General features: G+C 44.7%; 1 protein-coding gene across 1 annotated transcript in view; it reads right to left on the bottom strand.

The window, feature by feature from the left end:
- The window catches only part of PIWIL4 (piwi like RNA-mediated gene silencing 4), a 455,470-nt gene that overhangs the window by 357,327 nt on the left and 72,605 nt on the right, over window positions 1–25,538 (bottom strand). Inside the window, exon 4 of the mRNA XM_030200207.1 lies at window positions 3,452–3,666. Coding sequence (XP_030056067.1) covers window positions 3,452–3,666 — 215 coding nt within the window. The remainder of the gene's footprint in view (window positions 1–3,451; window positions 3,667–25,538) is intronic.

Raw genomic sequence — 25,538 nt, 5'->3', positions numbered from 1 at the left:
TCTCTAAACCTCACTTTGCTTTGTAATCCTACTACTATGTAAGCCGCATTGAACCTGCTATGAGTGGGAAAGTGCGGGGTACAAATGTAACAAATAAATAAATAACACCCGAATAGTCCTCTGCATGGACTCCTGAGCACTGTCCTTCGATGTGCTCTTCACCAGCCAATCGTCTAGACAGCACAGCACAGGGACTCTCAGTCTGCATAGCGATGCTGCAGTTACTGCAAGACATTTGGTGAAGACCCTGGGAACCAATGCGAGGCCAAAAGGCAACATGCGGTATTGGAAGTGATGTGTCCCCAGCCGAAATCAAAGATACCTCCTGTGACCTGGAAGGATCAGGATGCGTGTATAAGCATCCTTTAAGTCCAGAGAACATAGTCCATCATTTTCCTGAACCTTGGGGAGAAGGGTGCCCAGGGAAACCATCCTGAACTTTTCTTTGACCACGAATTTGTTCAGGACCCTTAGGTCTAGGATGGGACACATTCCCCCCATCTTCTTTTACACAAGGAAGTACCTGGAATAGAATCCCTTCCCTTCTTCTCCTGGCGGGACGGGCTTGACCGCATGGGCCTTTAGAAGGGCAGATAGTTCCTCAAGTACCTGCTTGTGCTGAGAGCTGAAGTGATTTGCTCTCGGTGGGCAATCTGGTGGTCACTGTCACCAATGTAATGCATAACTGAGACAAGACTATATGAAGAACCCATCAGTTGGAGGTTACAAGGGACCATCCTTCTTGAAAATATTTCAGCTTCCCCCCCCCCCCTCCAGCCGGCAAGTCATCTGATATGATGACATTTGTTGTGGCTATGCTCTGCTGGAGCCTGTCAAAAGCTCACCCCTTGCTTTAACCGTGGAGCTGTCTGGGCCTTATGCACATGCTGTTGATAACAAGTGCACCAGTGCTAAGCCTGCTGAGGCTGGTAAGAAGGAGCGTACCTATGCCTCTGTGAGTAGTAGGGACCCCTCTTTGACATGCCCAAAAACCACCTGGATGAGGAGGTAGCTGCAGAAGGCATCCAGCAGGAGAGAGTATCGATGGTATCAGTGGTATCAGTGTGCTTCTTGATGAGGTCAGCTTCCACCTTCTCTCCAAAATGATTATTTCCCTGGCACGTGGTATCTGCCAACCTCTGATGGACTGCTGGGTCCAAGTCAGAGACATGCAGCCATGAGAGTCTGTGCATCACTATACTTTGAGCAGAGATCCTGGACGCCATATCAAAAATGTTGTAGGCACCCCTGGTCAAGAACTTATGATATGCCTTCTACTGCTTGACCAACTAGCAAAGTGATTCGACCTGCTTCGGTGGGAGAGTCTGCCAAATCAGATATACTGCGCACCAAGGACTGCAAGTACTGGCTCGTGTAGGGCTGGTACGATTGTATACGGGAGATGAGCATAGAGGCCTGACACATCTTCCGCCCAAAAGAATCCAGGGTTCTAGCTTCCCTGCCATGGGGCATCGAAGCATAGTCCCTAGTAGCCCTGGCTCTTTTGAGCGCAGATTCTACCACCAGGGAATAATGAGGCAACTGAGGCCTATCAAAACCAGGGAAAGACTGAATCTGGCACATGGTGTCAATCTTCATAGGGAGGACAGGGATCGACAGAGTGGAATCGCAGTTCTTCACTTGAACATCCTGCAAGATCTCATGAAGCGGGACCATCACAGTCTCTAAAGGAGGAGACTCGTAGTCCAGGACCTCAAATATCTTAGCCCTGGGCTCATACACTTCCAAAGGAATGGATATGGCAGAGCGCCATTTCCTTAACAAATGATGGGAAGGAAAGGCTCTCAGGTAGAGACTTTCTAAATCCCTCCTCCGAGAAGTACCATAGATCCTCATCTGACTCCCATGAGCGTTTCTCATCTGTGTCAGTCAGAAACTGCTCATGGGAGGGCTGAAACTGAACCCACCTTGACAAGGAGGAACTATGTACCTGAGAGGGGTGTTGAATTGTCTGCTTCTGCCTTGACTCTGGTGCAGCTTCCTCCACCAACTTCAAGGCGGTGCCGACATCAAGGCTGCAAGTGGCACCGGTGTTGGAGACCTCACTGCAGGCTGATGGCCATGTGGTGCAGCAGCAAGAGGGAAGGAAGGTGCAAGCACCCCAGAAGCCGATGCAGTCTGTTGTAATAGCTCCACCAAAAGTTCAAGGAGCAAGGTCCAGAGGTGCTCACTGATGATTGACATCAGGAAAGGCTGAGGCTTTGGTGTAGAGACAAGCTGCTGAACTGTCGGGGTTGATGTGGGCACCTGGTCCTGGCTGTATGAAGACCCATGCATCAGCACATCTTGTATGCAGGAGAAACAGTCCTCCCGGCACAAACAATTCTTGGGTACTGGGTGATTCCTCGGTGTCATGGAGCTCCCAACACTTTGCATTGAGGGTGATCGATGCAAATGCTTCTTGAGCTTCCCCTGATGCCGGCCATCGACACTCCTGAATGCCGATGAGGATGACATCAAATCCTCACATCACCTCGGGGTTGGGTCCAATTCCGACCGATCCTGGGGAACCTGCATAGCGGCCAGCATCGAGGCAAGTGGAAACCCACTCAATGCACGGTCACTCCCAGTGTCTAAGGGCCTCTCAAATATGCGAACTGATGCACCCAATGCCAATGCAACTCTCAACGGTGATGCCAATACCTAAGACTCTGATGCTAATACTGACGTTGAGGCTTCAGACCTGGCTACAAAACGTTTTTCTCGTTGAACCTCTCTGGCCAACTGGGTTCTTTTCTTCATACAAAGACAAAGAACACGGTTAGAAGGGGTACGTTCAGGGCCCAAACACTGAAGATATCAAGAATAGGTGTCTTTGCCAGAGATGGTCCTACTGCACCAGCTATACCACTTGAGGTCACTGGGAACCTTCAATGACATGGAAGGAAAAACAAGCATGGCCAAATCAAAGGACTCAATGGTACCAAAAAAAAGGGCTAAGCACCACAAAAAAAGATAAGAAAGCCCGACCAGAGCTCAGGCCTAAGTGCGGCCTATTGAGTGCAGTAAAAATAAACAAAACTTAAAAGTAGGCAAAAAATAACCTAAACCATAAGGGAAAGGGAAAAAAAAAAGAACCCTGAAAATGAACATGGCAAATTAAAAGATAAAAGAACTGAGAAGGCACAAAAAATATGCTCTCAAAGAAGTGGTAAAAATGATGTCCTCTCCTCACTGCGGAAAAAAAGAGAACCGCGGGTCCTGTGCTCTCACAGTGGGCAGGAAGGTACTCATGCATGTGTGGTGGGAGCACAACGTGCGCTCATAAAGTTCTATAAAGCTTTTTCAAGCTCCAGACTGGGCAACGAGGACCGTGTTACCAACATGTGAGAATTATTGACCTGCTTGTCCTTGAAGAATATCATTTTCAATAACTGAGAAAACTAGCATTCAGAACAGTTTTAACACAAAAGTACTGCAAAGTCTTTACCTCATTTTCCAGTTTGTGGGACAAAAAAAGGGTGGCTCCGTCAAATGCTTTGGCTTTACCAAGAAGCTCATTATGGCTGTAGAGCAAGGCAACCTTCAGGCGTCTGGATTCAAATGCTGGGCTAAACGTCACATGGTACTGGAACAGCAGCCATGTGTTGGGCAAACCTAGCCCAAAAAGGTTTGTAACCATTTTCAGTGGAATGCCACTTGATCCTGTGGAACATGCACCAGTTCAATACTGAAACAATTACATGGACAGCACAAAGAGAAAAACAACAATAGAGAATATGATCACATTAGAACAAGACTACAAGATCTATCTAGTCTGCAACAGAACAGCCCCAGCACGATCTCCAGCTTTACCCTTGTTAAGCTTTCTTTCTTGTTTGGTGATTATACGTTTTTTATGACAGAAATTCTACTACCAAGAAAGTGAAGTTGCATACTTGTAACAGGTGTTCTTGGAAGACAGCAGGGAAATGCAACCATATTGTGCCGGAGTTCTCTCCTAGCTAATAACAAGGTTTAGGCATGTCCTGGGCATGTGTGGGAGTTCCCACACTGGAGGCACCCGCCAGAGGGATTGGGATGAACTATTGCTACTGTGAGAGGTTTGAATGTAGATTGTCAGTGGGGGAGTTGGGAGATGTGGAGGGGCATTTTCGAAAGGGACATCCAAGTTGCGATTTGGATGTCCTTGCAAAATGGAGAAATCCAGGGGCAGGGAAACCCATATTTTCAAAACAAGATGGATGTCCATCTTTCGTTTCGAAAATACCGTCAGGGATGTCCAAATTCTTAAATTTGGTCTTGTTAGAGATGGACGTCCTTAGACATGGACGTTTCTGACTTTTGGCAATTTTTGAAACCAAAGACGTACATGTCAAAAACATCCTAATGCAAGCCATTTGGGCATGGGAAGAGCCAGCATTTGTACAGCACTGGTCCCCCTGACATGCCAGGACAGCAACCGGGCACCCTAGGGGGCACTGCAGTGGACTTCATAAAATGCTCCCAAGTACATAGCTCCCTTACCTTGTGTGCTGAGTCCCCCCAAAATCCCCCCAAAACCCACTATCCACAACTGTACATCACTATCATAGACCTTATGGGTGAAGGGGAGCACCTATATGTGGGTACAGTGGGTTTGTGGTGGGTTTTGGAGAGCTCGCTGTTCCCTCCACAAATGTAACAGGTAGGGGGGGTATGGGCCTGGGTCCACCTGTCTGAAGTGCACTGCAGTACCCACTAAAACTGCTCCTGGGACCTGCATGCGCTGTCATGGACCCAAGTATGACATCTGAGGCTGGCACAAAATATTTTTAAAGATGTTTTTTGAGGGTGGGAGGGGGTCAGTGACCACTGGGGGAGTAACGGGAGGTCATCCCAGATTCTCTCCGGTGGTCATCTGGTCAGATCGGGCACCTTTTTGTGCCTTAGTCGTAATAAAAACACATCCGGGTGAAAATGGCCAAGTGTTCGTCAGGGACGTCCTTGTTGTTTTCGATTATGGGTCAAGGACGTCCAAGTGTTAGGCACGCCCAAGTCCCGCCTTCAACACGCCTCCGACAACCCCCCTTGAAATTTGGCCGTCCTTGCGACAGAGTGCAGTTGGAGACGTCCTAAATCAGGTTTCGATTATACCGATTTGGACGTCTCTGGGAGAAGGACATCCATCTTCCGATTTATGTCAAAAGATGGATGTCCTCCTCTTTCGAAAATGAGCCCAATAGTGTTCTTCATGGACAGCAGGGTAATGCACTCACAATTGCTACAAATAAGCAAGTTTGCTTTATCTGTAGACAAACAAAGGATATACAGGCACATAAGTTGGTGATTCTCTAGCTGGGGATTGCCATCATCTGCAAATGTTTACTTGGGACCCAAGGATTCTGAGAAGGTAGCATAGTTAATATGTAAAGAGATTGCAGAGGTGTCCTGTGATGTCCTGTGTTGGTCCTGGGTGAAAGTGTCTGAAGGTGTCCTGTGTTGAATGAAAGTCTAGACAATAGTGTCAGGGGAAAGTGTGCACCAAAGAACAAGTTATAGCTTTGTAGATATCGCTAAGAGGAGCTGCTCTAAGGTTCGTCTCAGAGCTTAGGCGGTAACATTATTAACTGGATAATAGGATTCATCACCTCAAGATCCTATCAAATTAAATCACCCACTGATATCTCATCCCCCTGGTCACCTATCTGCAGAGTACCTCAAGGATCCCCTTTATCAACGATACTCTTCAATCTTATGATGATCCCACTAGCCAAAGCCCTATTCAGACATGGTCTAAACCCTTTCATTTATGCTGATGACGTTACTATATTTATTCCCTTTAAATCAAACCTAACAGAAATCTCTGATAGAATATCCATGGGCATGAACATCTTAACTTCCTGGGCCAACGCCTTTAGGATGAAATTGAACAAAGAAAAAACACAGTGCCTAATCCTTTCATCTCAGCACTCTGCAATCCCCCCATCTATTCTCACCATCTCCAACACTACAATCCCCATTTCTGAAAACCTGAAAATCCTTGGAGTGACACTAGACAGCCACCTCTCCCTCGACAATCACACCACATTCACCACAAAGAAAATGTTCACAATGATGTGGATACTGAAATGTGTAAAACCATATCTACCCCTGAAAACATTCCAGAATTTAGTGCAATCCACGGTACTTACCCATGCTGATTATTGCAACAGTATTTTCTTAGGCTGCAAAGCCTATATCCTAAAAAAACATCAGACCGCCCAAAATACAGCAGCAAGACTCATCTTTGGCAGATCACGTTTTGAGAATGCAACTCCTCTCCGTGCAAGACTGCACTGGCTCCCAATCAAAGAACGTATCAATTTCAAAGCCCACACTTTAATCCACAAGATAATACACAGAGAATCTCCGAACTATATGATAAATCTGGTCGACCTTCCAGCAAGAAACATGTCTGTATCTTCACGAAAGTACCTCAACCTGCATTACCCCAGCTGTAAAGGTCTCAAGTACAAAACTTATTATGAATCCAATTTCTCCTTCCTGGGCAGCCATCTATGGAACGCTCTCCCTAGACCTATCCGTGCAATCCATGACCACCTACCATTTAGAAAAGCACTAAAAACCCATCTATTCAAACAAGCCTACCCAAAAGACCCAGAATAATCTCTTGAACCCATCTACCTTACATATACTGAAGAGAAAACAACATTGACCCAGACTCTATCTCCCACCTTACCTTTGTTGGAATGTAATTGTATTTTACATGCATTGCCTGTCACCTATTATTTCTCTGTGATTACTCTGTGACCTCTGATGTGAATTACTTAGAGAGGTCACACAGCTATGCAACTTCCTGTGGGGGTTAGACACAGCAGATGCAGCACATGGAGCACATGGAGCTCATGATCTCTCCTAACCTGAGAGGATCTATGGTGGTGTGAGCATCCATTACCATCTAAGCACATGGAAGGAGCTGATAATACAAATGTATAGTAATATGTATATATAAGCCTGTCTGATTATAATCTAACTACAAACTGTGAGTAAACAGATGTTTTGTTACTTCAACTTTAAAGTGACTCAGCAGTGAATTATTCAGGGGTGAATGAGAGAGAGATGAAGAAAGAAATTAACATTTCTAAAGCTGAAGCTGTGTGTACTAAAATCTGCTAATTATTTACTACAAATAATCCAACAAAAGGGTTATGGGCCCAGGGCTCAGGAATTGAAAAAGAAGAGAAATATTACCAGGCAGAAAAAAAGGCCACATTTTTCTCTTAAGTTTTAAAGGAAAGATTCAGTCTGTCTCTCTCTCCCCCCACACAGCAGACAGAAGGCTAAGAAAATGGCTGAGGGAGGAAATTCACCATTTTTCTATTCTCTCAAGGTGCCTAAATTAAATGAGTTTAATTATCGGCAGTGGGAACTAAGATTCATATGTCTCCTTCGAGCAAAAGGATTAAATATATGCTTAGACCAAGACAGAACAGATGAAAATATGGCTGAATGGGACAATGCAAACTATTATGTGAAGTGCATGCTTTTGGAAGCTCTCTCAGAGAAACAAGCCATATTAGTGGAGGGAAAAGATACACCAAAGGACATTTTATGTAAGCTGAGAACTATGTATGCAACTACATATGCAAAGCAGCAACCAATTTGGCTGGCAGAGTTGAATGAAACCAAATTAAGGGATAAAAGTAAATGTAATGATCACATTATGCATCTTATGTCTTCATTTCAAAAGCTAGAACTTTCTGGAATTCCCATGTGTGATGCATTGAAAAGAGCATTTCTTTTTACCTCACTATCAAAGAAGTTTGATGTTTTTAGGTCTGTAAATGAGGCCATTGAAGGGCAATCTTTTGAACAGGCAACATCAAAACTAAGGCAGGAATGCATAATAAATGATTCTGAGGAGATGTGTTCTCAAAGCAAGTCAGAGAGAAATGAAACAAATTTCTTGGCAAAGAACAGAGGAAGGCGGAGCTATGGGAAAACTCCACCCAAGGGCAAGCTGATTTGCTACTCATGTGGAAAGGAGGGACATGTATCTAAATGGTGTAAGGAAACACAAAACACTCCCTCTAGCTCACCTAAGCCAATGGAACTAAAGAATTTTCAAACCAGGAAATGTATGAAGGACAAAGATAAACACAAGGGCTTTCTAATGGCAGAAAAATCTTTGACTATGGTAAATAATAATTCAAATGAAAGTACTTGGATTTTGGATTCAGGGAGCACATGCCATTTAACCAATTGTAAGAATTTCTTTCAGGAAATGTGTCCAGAGGAAGGTATTCTTAAAACTGCAAACGCAGGGACTGCTAAGATCCAAGCAAAAGGTATTGGATTCTTAAAATGCAAAGTGTCTAATGAAGTTAAAGAAATTCCTGTAAGTGATGTCTTGTATATTCCCCAAGCAGTTTGCAATATGCTTAGTGTATCTACATTAGATAAGAAGGGATTTGTGATTCATTTTGAAAACAGTAAGTGCACAATCTCTAAAAATGATGAAGTGTATGCTGAAGCTTTTATGCATAATGATGTTTATAAGCTGAACATTTCAGGTGAAGCCTCACATATGGCGCAAGTAAGGAAGAATGATGGTAAATGTAGTCTGGAAATCTGGCACCGCCGCCTGGGACATCGTGATTCTAAGGTGATCCAGGATCTTTACAGTAAGCAACTAGCCACAGGCATTCAGATAAGTGCAGATGCTGGTAAAATGGAGAAATGCATAGACTGTGTTACTCAAAAGGTGTGAGACCCTCATTTCCTGCATACACAGGAAATAGGAGTAATAAAGTGCTGGACTTAATACACAGTGACTTATGTGGACCGTTTAATATCCCATCATTGGGAAATAACAGATTTGTGCTAATATTCTTGGATGATTTCTCTAGATATTGTGTGGCCTATTTGCTGAAAGAGAAAAGTCAAGTCACAGACATGCTGAAGAAATACGTAGCCATGGTGAGCAATAAATTTGAAAGAAAACCAAAGGTTCTTCAGACCGACAATGGTGGTGAGTTCACTTCACAAAGCATGCGCACATTTCTAGAACAAGAAGGCATTCAGCATATCACAACAGTAGCTTATACACCAGAGCAAAATTCTGTTGCAGAGAGAAAATTTAGGTCACTTGTGGAAATGACCAGATGTATGCTGTCAGATAGCAATCTCCCTAAAAGACTATGGGGGGAAGCCATTCTCACAGCAGTGTACCTACAAAACAGAATGCCAACTAAAGGCGCTGAGCGCACACCACATGAGACATGGCATGGTAGGAAGCCAAACCTGTCACACATAAGAACATTTGGAAGTACAGCATATGCTCATGTACCAAAGCAAAGAAGGCATAAGCTGGATTCCACAACAGAAAGGGGCATTTTAGTTGGCTATGCTCCAGGACACAAAGGATATAGAATTTTGAATCTGAAAACTGGCATTGTTGGCATAAGACATGTTACATATTTTGATGAAAACAAAAGGGTTGATAAAGGCTGGATTATCCCAGATGAGCCTTATCATCCAGAATATGAAACTAGAACCATAATAGACATGCCAGTGTATATAAATGCCATACCAAGGCAGATGTCTGAAAGCAACTCACCTGTATCTAACGTGGAACAGGCAGAGGAAGCAGACACAGAAAGGATCATTGAAGAAGACAGTACAGTTGGAGAAGGGGAATCAATTGGAGAAGAACTCTCAGATTTAGAGGATGCGGAAAGGTCAGACCAACCTGTTGTCAGACGCTCATCCAGGGAAAACAAAGGTGTTCCACCCCCAAGACTGTCTTACCTAACAAAGTCAGCAGAAGCTCAAGAGCCCTTAACATGGGATGAGATTGAGAAAATGCCAGCAGAAGAAGCTGCTGAATGGCGTAAAGCTGCACAAGAAGAAATTGATGCATTGGATAAAAATAATACTTGGATTCTTACAAAATTACCTCCTGGCAAGAAAGCTATAGGATGCAAATGGGTATTCAAGTTAAAAAGGAATGCACAAGGAAAAGTGGAAAGGTATAAAGCCAGATTAGTGGCAAAGGGATATCTTCAAAAATATGGAGAAGATTTTGATGAAGTGTTTGCACCTGTAGTGAAACACACGACTATAAGAACACTTCTGAGCATTGCAGTCTCAAAAGGCATGCAAGTCAACCACATTGATGTGAAAACAGCGTTCCTTCATGGAGATATAACTGAAGACTTGTACATGGAACAGCCAACAGGTTTCATAAATACAAAACAAAGACAGCTAGTGTGTAAATTAAACAAAGGTCTTTATGGATTAAAGCAAAGTGCGAAATGTTGGAATGAAAAATTGCATGAAATATTGACAAATTTAGGATTTAAGCAAGGTGAAGCAGATAAATGCTTGTACACTAGGTGCACAAATGGACAATATGCATACATTTTAGCTTTTGTTGATGATCTGCTCATTGCAAGCAAAAGTGAGCAAGAGTACAAGGACATTGTAAAGTGTTTAAACCTCAATGTTGAGATAAAAGAACTTGGTAATGTGTCATACTATCTTGGTATAGAAATTGAGAAACAAAATGATGGTTCTTATCTTCTAAGCCAGAAGCAGAAAATAAATGAGCTTATTGAAAGTTTAGGTATGCAAGATGCCCAAGTTGTAAGCACTCCCATGATCACTGATTTTCTGAAGGATGAAACAGTAAGAGAACCTTTACCAGATAACATCCAATATAGATCAGCCATAGGTAAGCTTTTATATCTAGCTACCACATACAGGGCTGATATAGCAAATGCAGTAGGAATTTTGAGCAGAAGGGTCAGCTCACCTACCGAATCAGATTGGACTGCGGTTAAAAGGATGGTAAGGTATTTAAAGGGTACCATTGATTGTAAATTAAAGATTTCAGCCAATAGTAATCCAAAACTAATATGTTACTGTGATTCAGATTGGGCAGGGGATCATTCTGATTATAAATCCACAAGTGGATATGTGTTTATGTATGGAAATGTACAAATTTCATGGGCCAGTCATAAACAAAGTATTGTGAGTCTGTCTTCTACAGAAGCTGAATATGTGGCCGTATCGGAAGCGTGCAGAGAACTGATGTGGATTGAAAAACTTATGCTGGATTTTGGAATAGCTGAAAAGAGACCAATCCAGATAATGGAAGATAATCAGAGCTGCATCCGACTGTCACAGAATGACAAGGTTCAGTCACGCACCAAGCACATCGCAACGAAATACCACAACGTGCGAGAGTTGGCGAAAGAAGGGGTCATCAGTCTACACTATTGTCACACCAGTGAGATGACAGCTGACATCATGACCAAACCGTTACCCAGAGAACATTTTGTGAATCTGCGTATAAAGCTTGGACTTTGTATGAATAAATAATTGCATGACAGTTATGCATGAGAAGGGGTTTGTTGGAATGTAATTGTATTTTACATGCATTGCCTGTCACCTATTATTTCTCTGTGATTACTCTGTGACCTCTGATGTGAATTACTTAGAGAGGTCACACAGCTATGCAACTTCCTGTGGGGGTTAGACACAGCAGATGCAGCACATGGAGCACATGGAGCTCATGATCTCTCCTAACCTGAGAGGATCTATGGTGGTGTGAGCATCCATTACCATCTAAGCACATGGAAGGAGCTGATAATACAAATGTATAGTAATATGTATATATAAGCCTGTCTGATTATAATCTAACTACAAACTGTGAGTAAACAGATGTTTTGTTACTTCAACTTTAAAGTGACTCAGCAGTGAATTATTCAGGGGTGAATGAGAGAGAGATGAAGAAAGAAATTAACATTTCTAAAGCTGAAGCTGTGTGTACTAAAATCTGCTAATTATTTACTACAAATAATCCAACAACCTTCCTCTCTCTATCACCTGTCTCTACCTACCTATCCATCCTATTACTACCCATCCATCTTATTATTATGTGATACTTAATTTCCTACCTTACATAACAAAATTCTGTGTTACCTATTACTTTGTAAGCCGCGGGATACAAATATAATAAATAAATAAATAAATAATACAGTGGCTCTGAGCCTGTGGGCGCTAACCCAGAGTGGAGGAGTAATGGCAGTCTGATGATAGCAGAACATGATGCAGTCTGATATCCAGGATGATATGGTACAGTATGTTTGGAAGCAGACAAGCCCGGGTCGTTAAGGTTGCAGCTGACAAAAAGCTGTGAGGACTTCTAAATAGCTTTGATCCCTCTGAGATAGAAGAGAAGGGTGTGTTTGCAGTCCAGTGTGTAGTGCTTCTTCTGCTGGTGTAGAATATGGCCGGGGAACACAATGGACTGATTCCTGGGGAAGTCAGACACAAACTATGGAAGGAATTTGGGATAGGTGCATAGCAGCACCCTGTTGTGGAAAAGCTGAGTGTATGGAGAATAGTTAATCAGAGACTGTAATTCAGTGACTTGTCTGCCTGATACGATCGCTATAAGGATTGCTGTCTTTCAAGTGAGATGTTTGATTGATTGAAGCTATGACTAGCAGCTCCAAAGGAACTTACAAGAGAGCCACTAAGATGATAATGAGGTCCCATGATGGAGGTGGTCATGACCGGAGGGGGAGGGGGAAGGGTTATGAAGTGAGAGACAAGAGGATGAGTAGATATAAACTTCTCCACAGTGTCATGGTAGGCTGCAAATGCAACTAGGTGAAGTTGAACCAAAGTGATTTTGAAACCCTGCTAGGAAAGGAGCAGCAGGTATGTAAGGATTTGTGAAAAAGGGCAGGAAATGGGGTAATGCCTCGCTGAGTTTGCTCAAGATGTGTGTGTCCATTTGCAGAGATATGATTGCTGAGTTAAGAGTTTTTGAGTTGAGAACAGGACATTTTTTACCTCTAGAGTAATTATGAGGTGGCTGAGGAAGCTCCTCTCAAGCACCACGCAGTCAGGACAATAACCCAAAACTGGAGTGAAAAAGCAAACCTTTTGCTGGGTCAGAAGCACTGGAAAAAGTGCAGCTATATTGGATGGTCTGCCTGCATGAACAGGACGAGTGGGTACCAGAGATGCCTGGTCCAACACAGTGCTATGAAGATGAGTTGTGTCCTGCCCAAGTGAGCCTTCAGTAAGGTTTTGGTCAGGAAGGGGAATGGTGGAAAGTCATATAAAAGGCCCTTGGACCAGGGAATGGCAAAGACCTCAAGAGAGAATCTGCAAGGATCAGGACAAATGAAGCAGAAGCTCCTGCATTTAGCATTCTCTGAGAGAGAATCAGATCAATGTCCAACTGTCCCCACTGCGTGAAGAGAGGAGCAAATGTTGCTGAGTCAAAGTACCCCTCATGAGGGTCCAGCTTGTGACTGAGTGAATCTGCTAAATGGAGGCAGTCACCTGGGAGATACGTCGTCTGGATCTGGACAGGGATGGCCATAGCAAAGTGCCAGATGTACAGGGCCTTCCAAAAGAGCTTGTATGTTGTAGGAGTATTTCCCTGTGTGTCTCACCTTGCGGGCCATGGCCTGTATAATCCTATGACAGCAAAATGGAGGCTGTAAACTCTGACCCGCACATCTCTGTGTCAGCAAGAAACAGCTTTGCAGCTTGTGGAAAATTACAGCAGAAGCTCAACACCAAGGACATGCTGTGGGCAAAGCAGGCCCCCTTATCTCCTTGAGAGGCTAACTCCAGCAAGGCGGGTGAGAAACAGAAAATGCATACCAAAATGTAACAACTTGAAGGTCAAGATCAACGAATTGTTCTTGCCATGCAGTGAACCGAGGAAGATCCAGATTGGTTCCTGCAGCCACCGGACCAAGAGGTACGGGGAGAGCAGGAACAAAGAAAGTTATTCGGAAGCCTTGGAAGAAGGTTGAGGTGAAAATAAGACCAGTGAGAACTAATAAGGTCCACCAACTGATGAACTGTGTATCTGGAGGAAAGTATCGTGGTTCAGCTGTACCTGCCCTGCGTGACCTGTGACCTCTTTATCTGCTGCAGAGTTCCCTTCCAGCTCTGACTAAGACTCGCTGCTATATCAGCTTGAGTCTGTGAGGTGTCCCGTGCCAGCTCCCGAGAGAGACGCCCCTGAGGTCTCAGCCTGGTGAGAAACACGGTGATTCATTTCCTACTAGTCGGGGGCTAGTTAGTGGTATTTACCTGAGCAGAAGGCTGGTGCCGTCATACTTGTGATCAGGAGAAGCTGCTAATAACTGTACTACCTTGTAACATAATGTGACTGATCAGTGGTGTAATTTTATCTGGTAACCAGTAAGAATTAGTATTTAGTAGTGTGACGTATGAGTGTAATTTTTATCAGCCAGTAATTTTGTATTCAGCCAAAGCTTTGCAGAGTTCTATTTTGTATACCTTAGCTCTATTTTCTTACCTGATATACCATAATAAATCTAATATATATATATATATATATATTCAGCTTGCTTTTCTAGTCACATTTCTTTCTCTCGGAAGAACTGTATAGGCTCTAATCCAAGGTTCCCGCCCCCTAGACCAAGTGCTGAGCAGTGTGTGTGCAGATAGTGTTGTTTGGGAATTCATTATCTGTGATAACGATCCTACAATGTTCCTGTGCCCCCCTCGCTTGTTGATGTAGTACATGGCCACCTGCTTTTCTTTTTGGATGACTACACCAGGGAGCAAAGGCCTGGAGGATGCAGAATATGGCCCTGAGCTCCAGTAGGTTGAGATGATGTGGCTCCCATCATAAGGGCGAGGTGTTGGTCATGAAGGTCAGTTGATGAGGTGGTGTGTGAAGGAGATTGCCAATGCAAAACAGGTGATGGAAGAAGAATCCTGGTCATGAGGGGTTGGGAGTGTTGATTTCAATGCACTTTCTAGTGCCATTGAAGAAGATTGGCATGCAAGATCATATGCACTGTGGCTCTTAAGAGTTGGAAGACAGGTCTTGCACAGATGTGTGGCAGGCTTGAAGAAACTGTTCAGCAAGATAAGAATAGCCATACTGGGTAAGACCAATGGTCCATCTAGCCCAGTATCCTGCTTCCAACAGTGGCCAATCCAGGTTACAAGTACCTGACAGAAACCCAATTAATCATCAATCAAAGAAAGGGGAACACATACAAATGTGCAACAACTAATGTTCCTCAATCAATCGTAAAGTATTATAAATAGGAACAAAAGGAAAAGTGATATGAAGGGAAAAAGAGGAAAAAAGGAACTGGAGGCATCAGAAATAAATCAGTGAACAGGCTATCAGGTCTCTTATAGCACTTAGCTATTTCAGACCCCTGAGCCTCCTGAATGTCATTAATCATTTGCCTATCCGGAACCAAAACCTCTATACATGTTACAATCTTTATTAGTATCTTTATTAATTTATTTTATTTAGTCCAGTAGACCTTAAAATATCAAAGACAAAAAATAGCGACTACTTATCCCTGCATCTGCAGCTTCAGAACTGAATCGAAACTGTTATGACTGCCAGATGCTGATATCTTGGTGAGAACTGCATTTCGGTCAAAAGACCTGCTTCCGGGGACTGCTGAAACATCCTGTGTTTTCGTGGAAGATGAAAATTTGTGCTTTGTTTCATCTGTCTCCCTTCCCCCAAACAGGAGTTGCCCCTCCTCCTGGACCCCTGAGGTACTCCAGACTAGGACCAAAACTGGGAACTCTTGGAAAAATTTACCACTCAACCAAGGTGTTGAAGCAGTTGGACCATGCAATTGGTGTTGGCAGAGCTCTCCTTGAAGGACTTCACCTGAATCAACCAATTGTTCATATAAGGGTGAACCAAAATGCCCTACTTCCTTAAATGTGCTGGTACCACCACCATCACTTTGGAGAAGGTTCTTGGAGCTGTGGCAAGGCACAAGAACTTCTGATGATCTGGACGGATAAGAAATGTGCAGATATGCCTCTGACAGGTCTCACTGTATCTCATCACTACTAGAATTGAACAGAGCATCTCCATGAGGAAGGAAGAGACCTTTAGAACTCAGCTGACTCTTTTGAGATCCTGGATTGGCCAAAAAGTACCATCCTTTTTGAATACCACAAAGTAAATGGAACAACTGCCAGAACCTCCCTGATCTAGTAGAACCGGGATCACAGCATGTAGAACTAGAGGTTTGTCCAATGTCTGCCGAACGGCTGTGCCCTTTTAAGGACACTTGAGGGGGAATCTAGAAATGCCTTGGGCGGAGGCCACTGAAACTCCAGGCAATTGCCGTGCTGAAAGACCTCCAAGATCTACAGGTCTGAGATGATGTAAGCCAATCTCCAATAAAAAAGAGCTTTAACCTGTCCCCTAGTGGAACCACTGGAGAATGGGCCCCCACACCTTCACTGGGAGGATCAAGAAGACCAGACGTTTCCTGACCCCTCCTCTTTTGACCCCCACTATGGCTCACACAAAAGGACTGAAAGGACTGCCCCCTATTCCAAAACTTACTCTTTTGAGAACCAGATACCCTGCCTGGACAATAAACAGGCACCCAAATGCGACTTTTCCTCAGGAAGGCGAGGAACCTTAGACTCTTCTACATCCTTAATTAATTTATCTACATCCTTACCAAACAAGGACTTACCATTGAACAGCAATTGACTCAGGTGTACTTTAGAGGCCATATCCGCGACCCAGTTACACAGCCAAAGAAAATGCCTCTCTGCTACAACTAAAGCTAGATTCTTTATGGACCAGATCATACAAGGTATCCGCTAGAAAGGCAGTCCCCAATTCAAGATTACTCACATCCTCTGACACCTGACCTGAACCCTCACCCAGAAAGTCCAGCAACAGCTGAGCCCAACGAAAACACACCTGAGCCACGTAACCTCCATATATGGCAGCTTGTGCTGAGAGCTCAAAGAACCTCTTAAGACAGCTTCCATGCTGCGGTCTTGAGGATCCTTCAGAGCTGCTCCACCTTCAACTGGAACAGCTGTCTTCTTGGTGATTGCCATGATAGTGCATCTACCTTAGGTAATGTAAACCTCTCCAGGTCTGGCAAGGGAAGCTGGTAAATCCTTGCCATTGCTCTCCAGGGACTGCCACTCAGTACTTTTTATCTATGGTTTTTGCTCCAATATTTAAAGTTAAAGCACACACAAACCTTCACTTTGAAATCAGTCTAAAGAATATCTACAAAGATTTGCACTTACGTTTTCCTGTAGGTATTTTTTCCAAGTAAAACAATGCAGATTTGAATACATAAAACTATGAATCTTGCGGCAATCCCTGCCCTACATCAACCCCAGTGTAATACCCCATGATTTGGGTATTACTAGAAGATATGTTTTCCCAGAGGCCCTAGGGGAAGAAGATCCCTACCAGTGGGATGAAAAGTGAGACTGGGAGGCCTGCCAAGGGGAGGGGTTGGCAGAGAGGTTACAGGGATAAAGTGGTTCCCTGTAGTGAGTGACAGCAAGGGTGGAGATTGAAAAATAATAAAGAGGATTGAAGTGAGGTACATGAGGCCTTTAATTTCCTGTACCCCCACCAGGACCCTTGGGAGCACTGGGGGATCCTGGAGTGAAAGAAAGAAATATAGACTAATTAAAGGAGTAGTTGCTGACCCTATAAGTGGCAACTGGGAAGGAGAGAGAGCTTCAGGTGGATAAGGGGAATCTAGCCTGGAAGCAGGAACAAGAACAGGGGACGCCTATTCAAGGCTGGGGTGCTGCCCTGCGAGGTGTATCGCTGGAAGGACAGCCTAAAGGGTCTGTGCCTGAAAGAGTTGGATTGGTATCAGGAGTAACAAAAGCAGCCTTGGATTTATTCCTAACGCAACAGGATGGGTGAAGGATAGGAGCCTGTGTAAGTATGTACAGCACTGACTTAATCAAAGAGTGAAGGGAAGTGGACAAGATTATCAAGGATGGTCTTGGATGTATAATATATATACAGTGCACTCCATTTACGTGCACGTCGGATAAGCGCATGCTCTGTTTAACTGCATGCCGTACTTCGGTCCCATTTTTGGCACCATCAATTTCTATGGGGACAAACTTCGGTTTAGCGCACCACTGATAAGTGCAAGATTCGCTTATATGCATGGTTTAAGACTGCTCCTCTGCAGGAAAGACTCCGCATAACGCACGCGAGGAATATGGAAGCTGATTGGCACGTGATAAGGGGGCGGTAAATTTGAAATCTCGTTGGTTAACTTCCACAGGCAGAAGCAAAAGAATGTTGTTAGAGCGTACACTGGAGGAGTCGTCGTCGCGCAACTGTAAGACTAACACTGGCTGAACAAATAGAAGTTCTTAAAAAATTAGAAAACAAAGTCAAGAATCTATTGCTAAATAATATGGTGTCAATCCCAGTCAAATTTCACGTATCTTGAAGCAGAAAGACCAGTTTCTGGACGACTGGCAAAACAATACAAATCCACAACGGAAACGAAAACGGGCGGGAAAAGCTGAGGAGGTAGAAGATGCTCTTCTTCAGTGGTTTTCTCAAGTCAGGAGAAGACAGTTTCATGTCAGTGGTCCACTGCTTATGAAGAAAGTTAATCAGCTAGCTGAAAGTCTTGGACTAACTGAATTCGAAGCCACTGTTGGATGGTTGGAATGATGGAAGGAGAGGAACAACATAAAATTCAAGAAACAGCATGGTGAAAAACAAGACACTGATGACTTTGGTGCTGAAAATTGGGTTACGTGGAGGGGCATAATCGAACTGGGCGCCCATCTTTAAGTGCGTCCCGGCGAAGGGGCAGAGCATCCCGTATTATCAAAACAAGATGGGCGTTCATCTTTCGTTTCGATAATATGGTCAGGGACGCCCAAATCTCAACATTTAGGTCGACCACCTTGACATTTAGGTCGACCTTAGAGATGGGCGACCTCGGTTTTTGCCGATAATGGAAACCGAGGACGGCCATCTCAAAAATGAACAAATCCAAGCCATTTAGTCGTGGGAGGCGCCAGCATTTAGTGCACTGGTCCCCTCTCACATGCCAAGACACCAACCGGGCACCCTAGAGGGCACGGCAGTGGACTTCACAAATTGATCCCAGGTGCATAGCTCGCTTACCTTGGGTGCTGAGCCCCCCAAAACCCACTACCCACAACTACACAACACCACCATAGCCCTTAAAGGGTAACAGGGGGCACCTAGATGTGGGTACAGTGGGTTTCGGGTGGGTTTTGGAGGGCTCACATTTACCACCACAAGTGTAACAGGTAGGGGGGGATGGGCCTGGGTCCGCCTGCCTGAAGTGCACTGCAGAACCCTCTAAAAACTGCTCCAGGGACCTGCATACTGCTTTGATGGAGCTGGGTATGACATTTGAGGCTGGAAAAAAATGTTTTTTAATTTGTTTTTTGGAGTGGGAGGGGGTTGGTGACCACTGAAGGAGTAAGGGGAGGTGATCCCCGATTCCCTCCAGTGGTCATCTGGTCAGTTTGGGCACCTTTTCGAGGCTTGATCGTGAACAAAAAGGGACCAAATAAAGTCGGCCAAATGCTCGTCAGGGACGCCCTTCTTTTTTCCACTATCGGCCGAGGACGCCCATCTCTTAACGTCCCTGTCCCGCCTTCGGTACACTGCCGACATGCCCTCTTGAACTTTGGTCGTCCCTGCAACGGAAAGCAGTTTACGACGCCCAAAATCGGCTTTTGATTATGCCGATTTGGGCGCCCTTAGGAGAAGGACGCCCATCTCACAATTTGTGTCGAAAGATGGGCGCACTTCTCCTTTGAAAATAAGCTGGATAGTTACATAGCAGATGACGGCAAAGAAAGACCTGCACGGTCCATCCAGTCTGCCCAACAAGATAAACTCATATGTCCTACCGTTTGTGTATACCTTACCTTGATTTGTATCTGCCATCCCCACGGCACAGACCGTAGAAGTCTGCCCAGCACTAGTCCCGCCTCCCAACCACCAGCCCCGCCCCCCATTCTCCGCTAAACTTCTGAGGATCCCTTCCTTCCTTCTGTTACCGTTTTCATTTCCACCACCTCCCGCGGGAGAGCATTCCAGGCATCCACCACTCTCTCCGAGAAAAAGTACTTCCTGGCATTTTTCTTGAGTCTGCCCCCTTCAATCACATTTCATGTCCTTTAGTTCTACCGCCTTCCCATCTACGGAAAAGGTTCGTTTGCGGATTAATACCTTTCAAATATTTGAACGTTTGTATCATATCACCCCTGTTTCTCCTTTCCTCCAGGGTATACCAGTGGCGTAGCCAGACCTGACATTTTGGGTGGGCCCAGAGCTAATATGGGTGGGCACTATGGGCTTGATATTCAAAATTATTTAACCAGCCAGGAACAGCTCTTGGCCAGTTAAATAGCATTTTAGCACATAACCATGGCTATTCAGCAGGAGATAACCTGTCATCTCCTGCTGAATATCCACGTTTAGCAGCTAGCCATTAACTGGCTATATCGTGCAACATAGGTGGCTAGGCACAGGTATTCAGTGCCAAACCAAGTATGTTTAGCGGTTAAATTAGGCCACATAAATAGCAGGCCTATCTTTAATCGCTAAGCACTTAATGGGTTAGCACTGAATGTTGACTTAACCAGTTAAGTTGCCACAGTCAAAATGAAACTGGATATTCTATGCCAGACGCCGGAAATGGCTGGAAGTGAATATCAGGGGGTCTGTATATAGGTATGTTTCTTGGGATAGTACTAAATAATGCCTTAGAGTACACTTGATGACGGATTTCTAAATAAATAATCTGCCCAACTGTCCTGCATCAACATAAACCACATACATACTTAATGGAAACACTGACATTTTAATATATAGTTACAGTATCCCATAACTTAAACTTGACCAGTCTATAATAATGAAAATACCCTGCAAAATAATTATAGCAATGGCACATATCCTTCAAACTTTGCTTTATAGCAAATGTTCATGTTGACGGCACACTGAAATTTGCAGTCTGTGGCAGAACTAAAAAAAAAGCCCTAATATAATTTATTTACATTTTTTTAAAGGGAAGCAAGGGAAATATAAACTGCTCTTGACAGAATTTACTTTCATTTCAATATCAATTCATTTACACACGTTAATAAATTTACATTTTTCACAAATGTTAACCTTTGTCTACACCAACACATCAAAAACTGCATGAAGCAAAGCCCAGATTTCTCACTGATGAAATAAGCAAAATCACACTGTCAAGATCAAGATTTTTTTTCTCCCACCTATTGTGGAATCTGTAGCATACAAAACGTTTCCTCTTACAGCTTTCCATAGGAAAAATATATCCAAATTCTGGGAGCACCTTAATAATAGCAACACAAAATTCCTTCACTGCCAGATACTTAGTGAAGTAACACTAAATCCTGCGAAGAAGCTTCTCAGAGTCTATGCTGCAAACCTAAACAACAACGATTCTGAACTCACAAATACCAATGACAGTATCTTTAAAAAGGAAGCAGTGAATATACACAACAGCGCCAGACAAGTCAGACTGAGATATAGATCCTGACACTAACCACATGCCAGCAGAATCTCTCACCTCAGTCACATGCAGAACACAGATCAATCTTGATCAATTACAAAATAAAGGACCCCCCCTCCATTCATCCCTGTAGCCTAATATCAGCCCTATCCTTTCCTACCCCCCATCCATCCCCATAGCCCAGCATCAGCCCTACCCTACCCTTCCTATCCCCCCAATCTATTCCTGAAGCCCAAAATCAGCCTTACCCTTCCCTACTCCCCATCCCTCCCTATAGCTCAGCATCAGTACTACCCTTCCCTTCTTTACTCCTCCATCCATATAACCCAGCATCAGCCCTAACCTTCCCTACCCCCACCCCTCTCTGTAACTAGTGCCAGCCCTACCCTATCCCTTTATTATTATTATTATTTTTATTTATTTATTTATTTATTGCATTTGTATCCCACATTTTTCCACCTATTTGCAGGCTCAATGTGGCTTTACCCCCTTACCCTGGCATCAGCCTTGACCTCTCCCCTACCCCATAGTCTGGCATCAGCCCTGCCCTACCCCCTCCCCCACACAGAAGCACATTAGCATTAAACACTTTTTTTTTTAACATCTCCACCCAAAAACCCACCATGAATGAAATACAAAACTTTACTTTTTAACCCGGGAAATGTAGACAGAGCCCACCCCCACTCAGAAGCCCATCAGCATTACACAAAACAACTTTTTGAGCTTCCCTGCAGAGGTCTACCCCCCCCCCCCCCCCATGAGGCCCAAGATCACCTGGTGCAAAGTGCTGCCTGGAAAGGAGGCCCAAGCTGATTACAGTGAGTGAACCCGATTTCTCTAGCACTGCTCAACAGCTCAACTCTCCGATTTTGCCCCTTGTTGAGTCCTGGAGCTCAATGCTGTGCTTACCTACGGCTAACACGGCTTGGAGGGAGACCGGCTGCAGGGTCACTAGGCAGGCATCACCATCATCGCAGCACTGCAGAATTGACGCGATCGCAACCGCGACAGCGACGCGAGCTGAGGATGGCATGGCAGATCCTGAGGTATGTGGCGCCGCAACCACGTCATCCACCGAAGCTGGTCCCTGCCGACCCGCCCCAATGCCTGACTCCCAATGCGACACACTCCCAGTAAAGATCGGCGCTGCAGGAGAGCTGCTGCTTGTTTCCTGGACTGACTCCTGGAGGCTTCCTTGCACGTCCGTACGTGATGTGACTGATTGCAGCTGTGATTGGCGGTCACAGAAACTGGGTGGGCCTTAGCTGAGTTTGGGTGGGCCCAGGCCCACCCAGGCCCACCCTTAGCTACGCCCCTGGGGTATACACATGTTCAGGTCAGCAAGTCTCTCCTCATACGTCTTGCAATGCAAATCCCATACCATTCTTGTAGCTTTTCTTTGCACTGCTTCAATTCTTTTTACATCCTTAGCAAGATATGGCCTCCAAAAATGAACACAATACTCCAGGTGGGGCCTCACCAGTGACTTATACAGGGGTATCAACACTTCCTTTCTTCTGCTGGTCACACCTCTCTCTATACAGCCTAGCAATCTTCGGCTGTATAGAGACAGGTGTGACCAGCAGAAGGAAGGAAATGTTCTTCCTACCATCTTGAACGAGTTTGCACCTCTTGACATTTTCAATGCTGATGACATTTTCAATGCTGATGAAAACAGTCTCTACTGGTAAGCGATTCCTGATGGAACATTTGCATTCAAACAAGCCGAAACTACAGGAAGTAAAACGTCGAATGACCGACTGACGATCCTCCTTTGCTGCGATATGGATGGGATGAGAAGTTGGAACCACTCGTCACTGGAAAGAGCAAACAGCCCTGTTGCTTCCAAAAATGTTAAATGACTTCCTGTGTCAACGAGGCTAACGCAAATTCATGGATGACTGGGGAAATTTGGAAGAAGTGGATAAAGAAATTAGACACTAGAATGCGGGCACAAAAGCGTCAGATTTTGTTGCTTTGTGATAATTGTGCTGCACACAGTGATGATGTCAGGCTGTCTAACGTCAAGGTGGTCTTCCTGCCACCAAACACTTCCTCTCTGATCCAACATATGGATCAGGGCATAATAGCCAATTTCAAACAACATTATCGAGCTCTTGTGCTACGTTGTCTGATGAGCCTTATGGATGACCAGACTAGCAAGGATAAATGTGCTGTTGAACTGGCTCGTAATCTATCACTGTTGGATTCCCTACATATGCAGAAAGAAGCCTGGAACCATGTTACACAGGCAACCATTGTGAACTGCTACAAGCGGGCAAGCTTTGTTAGGAATGTGAAGAGGAACGAAACAGATGCAGCTGCTGCAAACGCGTCAGATGAACAGGCTACTGACATCCCAGCCAGTGTTACTATGGGAAAATTAGGTTCTTAAAATGATAATTTTCTTTCCTTTAGTCATAGCAGATGAAGCCATTACGTATGGGTTATGTCCATCAACCAGCAGGGGGAGATAGAGAGCACTCAACTTTTCACAGTGCCTCATGGCCAGCTAGCTCCACTGCCTCTCCAGTATTTAAAGCTTCCAAAGCAGTATGGCAAACCGCAATGGGAATAACATGAACTTTCCTCACAGCGAATGATGGTCCCTTAACAAGGGCATAAACTCAAAAAAAGGAGGGAATGAACTCATCCTCCTAGAGGGAATAAACTCGTCCTCCACTTTGTATAAACGGAGGGAATACTTGCAGCCTCCTGGAGGGAATAAACTCATCCTCCCAAAACATGAACTGGAGGGAATGAACTCATCCTCCTATAACTGTAACAAGAATCCTGAAGATTGTTTTCCGACTCCCCAAGGAAGGAATATAACTTCAGGAAAACAAGAACAGCACCTAAAATCAGAATCACTGCAATACAGACAATCATACAGGGAGGGCTCATGGCTTCATCTACTATGACTAAAGGAAAGAAAATTATCATGGTAAGAACCTAATTTTCCCTTCCTTGTCATCAAGCAGATGAAGCCATTACGTATGGGATGTAACAAAGCAATCCCTAAATAGGGTGGGAACAAGCCACACCACACGCTAGCACCTGTGCTCCAAAACGCACATCCCTCCTGGCAGCCACATCCAGCCTGTAATGTCGGGCGAAAGAAAGCTTAGAAGCCCATGTTGCAGCACTGCAAATCTCATGAAGAGATAGTGTTCCAGTTTCCGCCCAGGAAGAGGAAATTGCTCTTGTGGAATGTGCCTTAAAGACTTCAGGCGGAGCCCGGCCAGACAGCAGATATGCTGAAAAGATAGCTTCTTTGAGCCAACGGGCAATAGTGGCTTTAGATGCTGAAGACCCTCTGCGAGGACCTGCAAACAGCACAAAAAGATGATCAGAGGTCCTGAAAGAATTTGTAATTCGCAGATACTACAACAGAGTCCTGCGCACATCCAAAAGGTGCAACTGCCCAAATGAATCTGGAAACTCCTCCTCAACAAAGGAGGGAAGAAAAACAGGCTGGTTTAGGTGAAACGCTGAAACCACCTTAGGCATGAAGGAAGGCACGGTCCGAACCGTGACCCCTGACTCTGAGAATTGCAGAAAAGGGTCTCTACAGGACAGCGCCTGGAGCTCTGACACCTGTCTCGCCGAGGTAATGGCCACTAAAAAGACGGCCTTCAGTGTCAAATCTTTCTCTGAAGCACGCCGAAGCGGTTCAAAGGGAGCCCCCTGAAGGGCCTTCAATACTAACCCCAGGTTCCAAGCTGGACAAGGTGCCCGCACGGGAGGACGGAGCCGAAGCACCCCTCTAAGAAACCGTGCCACATCTGGATGAGCAGCTAAGGACACGCCTTCAACCTTGCCACGCAGGGAGGCCAATGCTGCCACTTGCACCCGCAGGGAATTATAGGCCAAGCCCTTGTGTACACCATCCTGCAAAAAGTCCAGAATCGGCGAGACAGGAGCCCGCAACGGAGAAAGCGCTATTGAAACACACCAGACTTCAAACTGGTGCCAAATCCTGGCATAAGCCACGGAAGTGGAGCACTTACGGGCCTGCAGGAGAGTGGAAATTACCTTATTTGAGTAGCCATGGAGGCATATTTTCAAAGCACTTATCCTTCTAAAGTTCCATAGGTTTCTATGGAACTTTGGAAGGCTATGTGCTTTGAAAATATGCCTCTTTATCTCTCAATTGCGCCCTCTCAATCGCCATGCCATAAGACCAAAGCGGCAGGTGTCCTCCATGGCCAC

Source organism: Microcaecilia unicolor, chromosome 4 (genome assembly GCF_901765095.1).
Source record: "Microcaecilia unicolor chromosome 4, aMicUni1.1, whole genome shotgun sequence".
In the NCBI taxonomy this organism is placed as follows: domain Eukaryota; kingdom Metazoa; phylum Chordata; class Amphibia; order Gymnophiona; family Siphonopidae; genus Microcaecilia; species Microcaecilia unicolor.
This window is presented reverse-complemented; position numbering and strand designations above follow the sequence as displayed.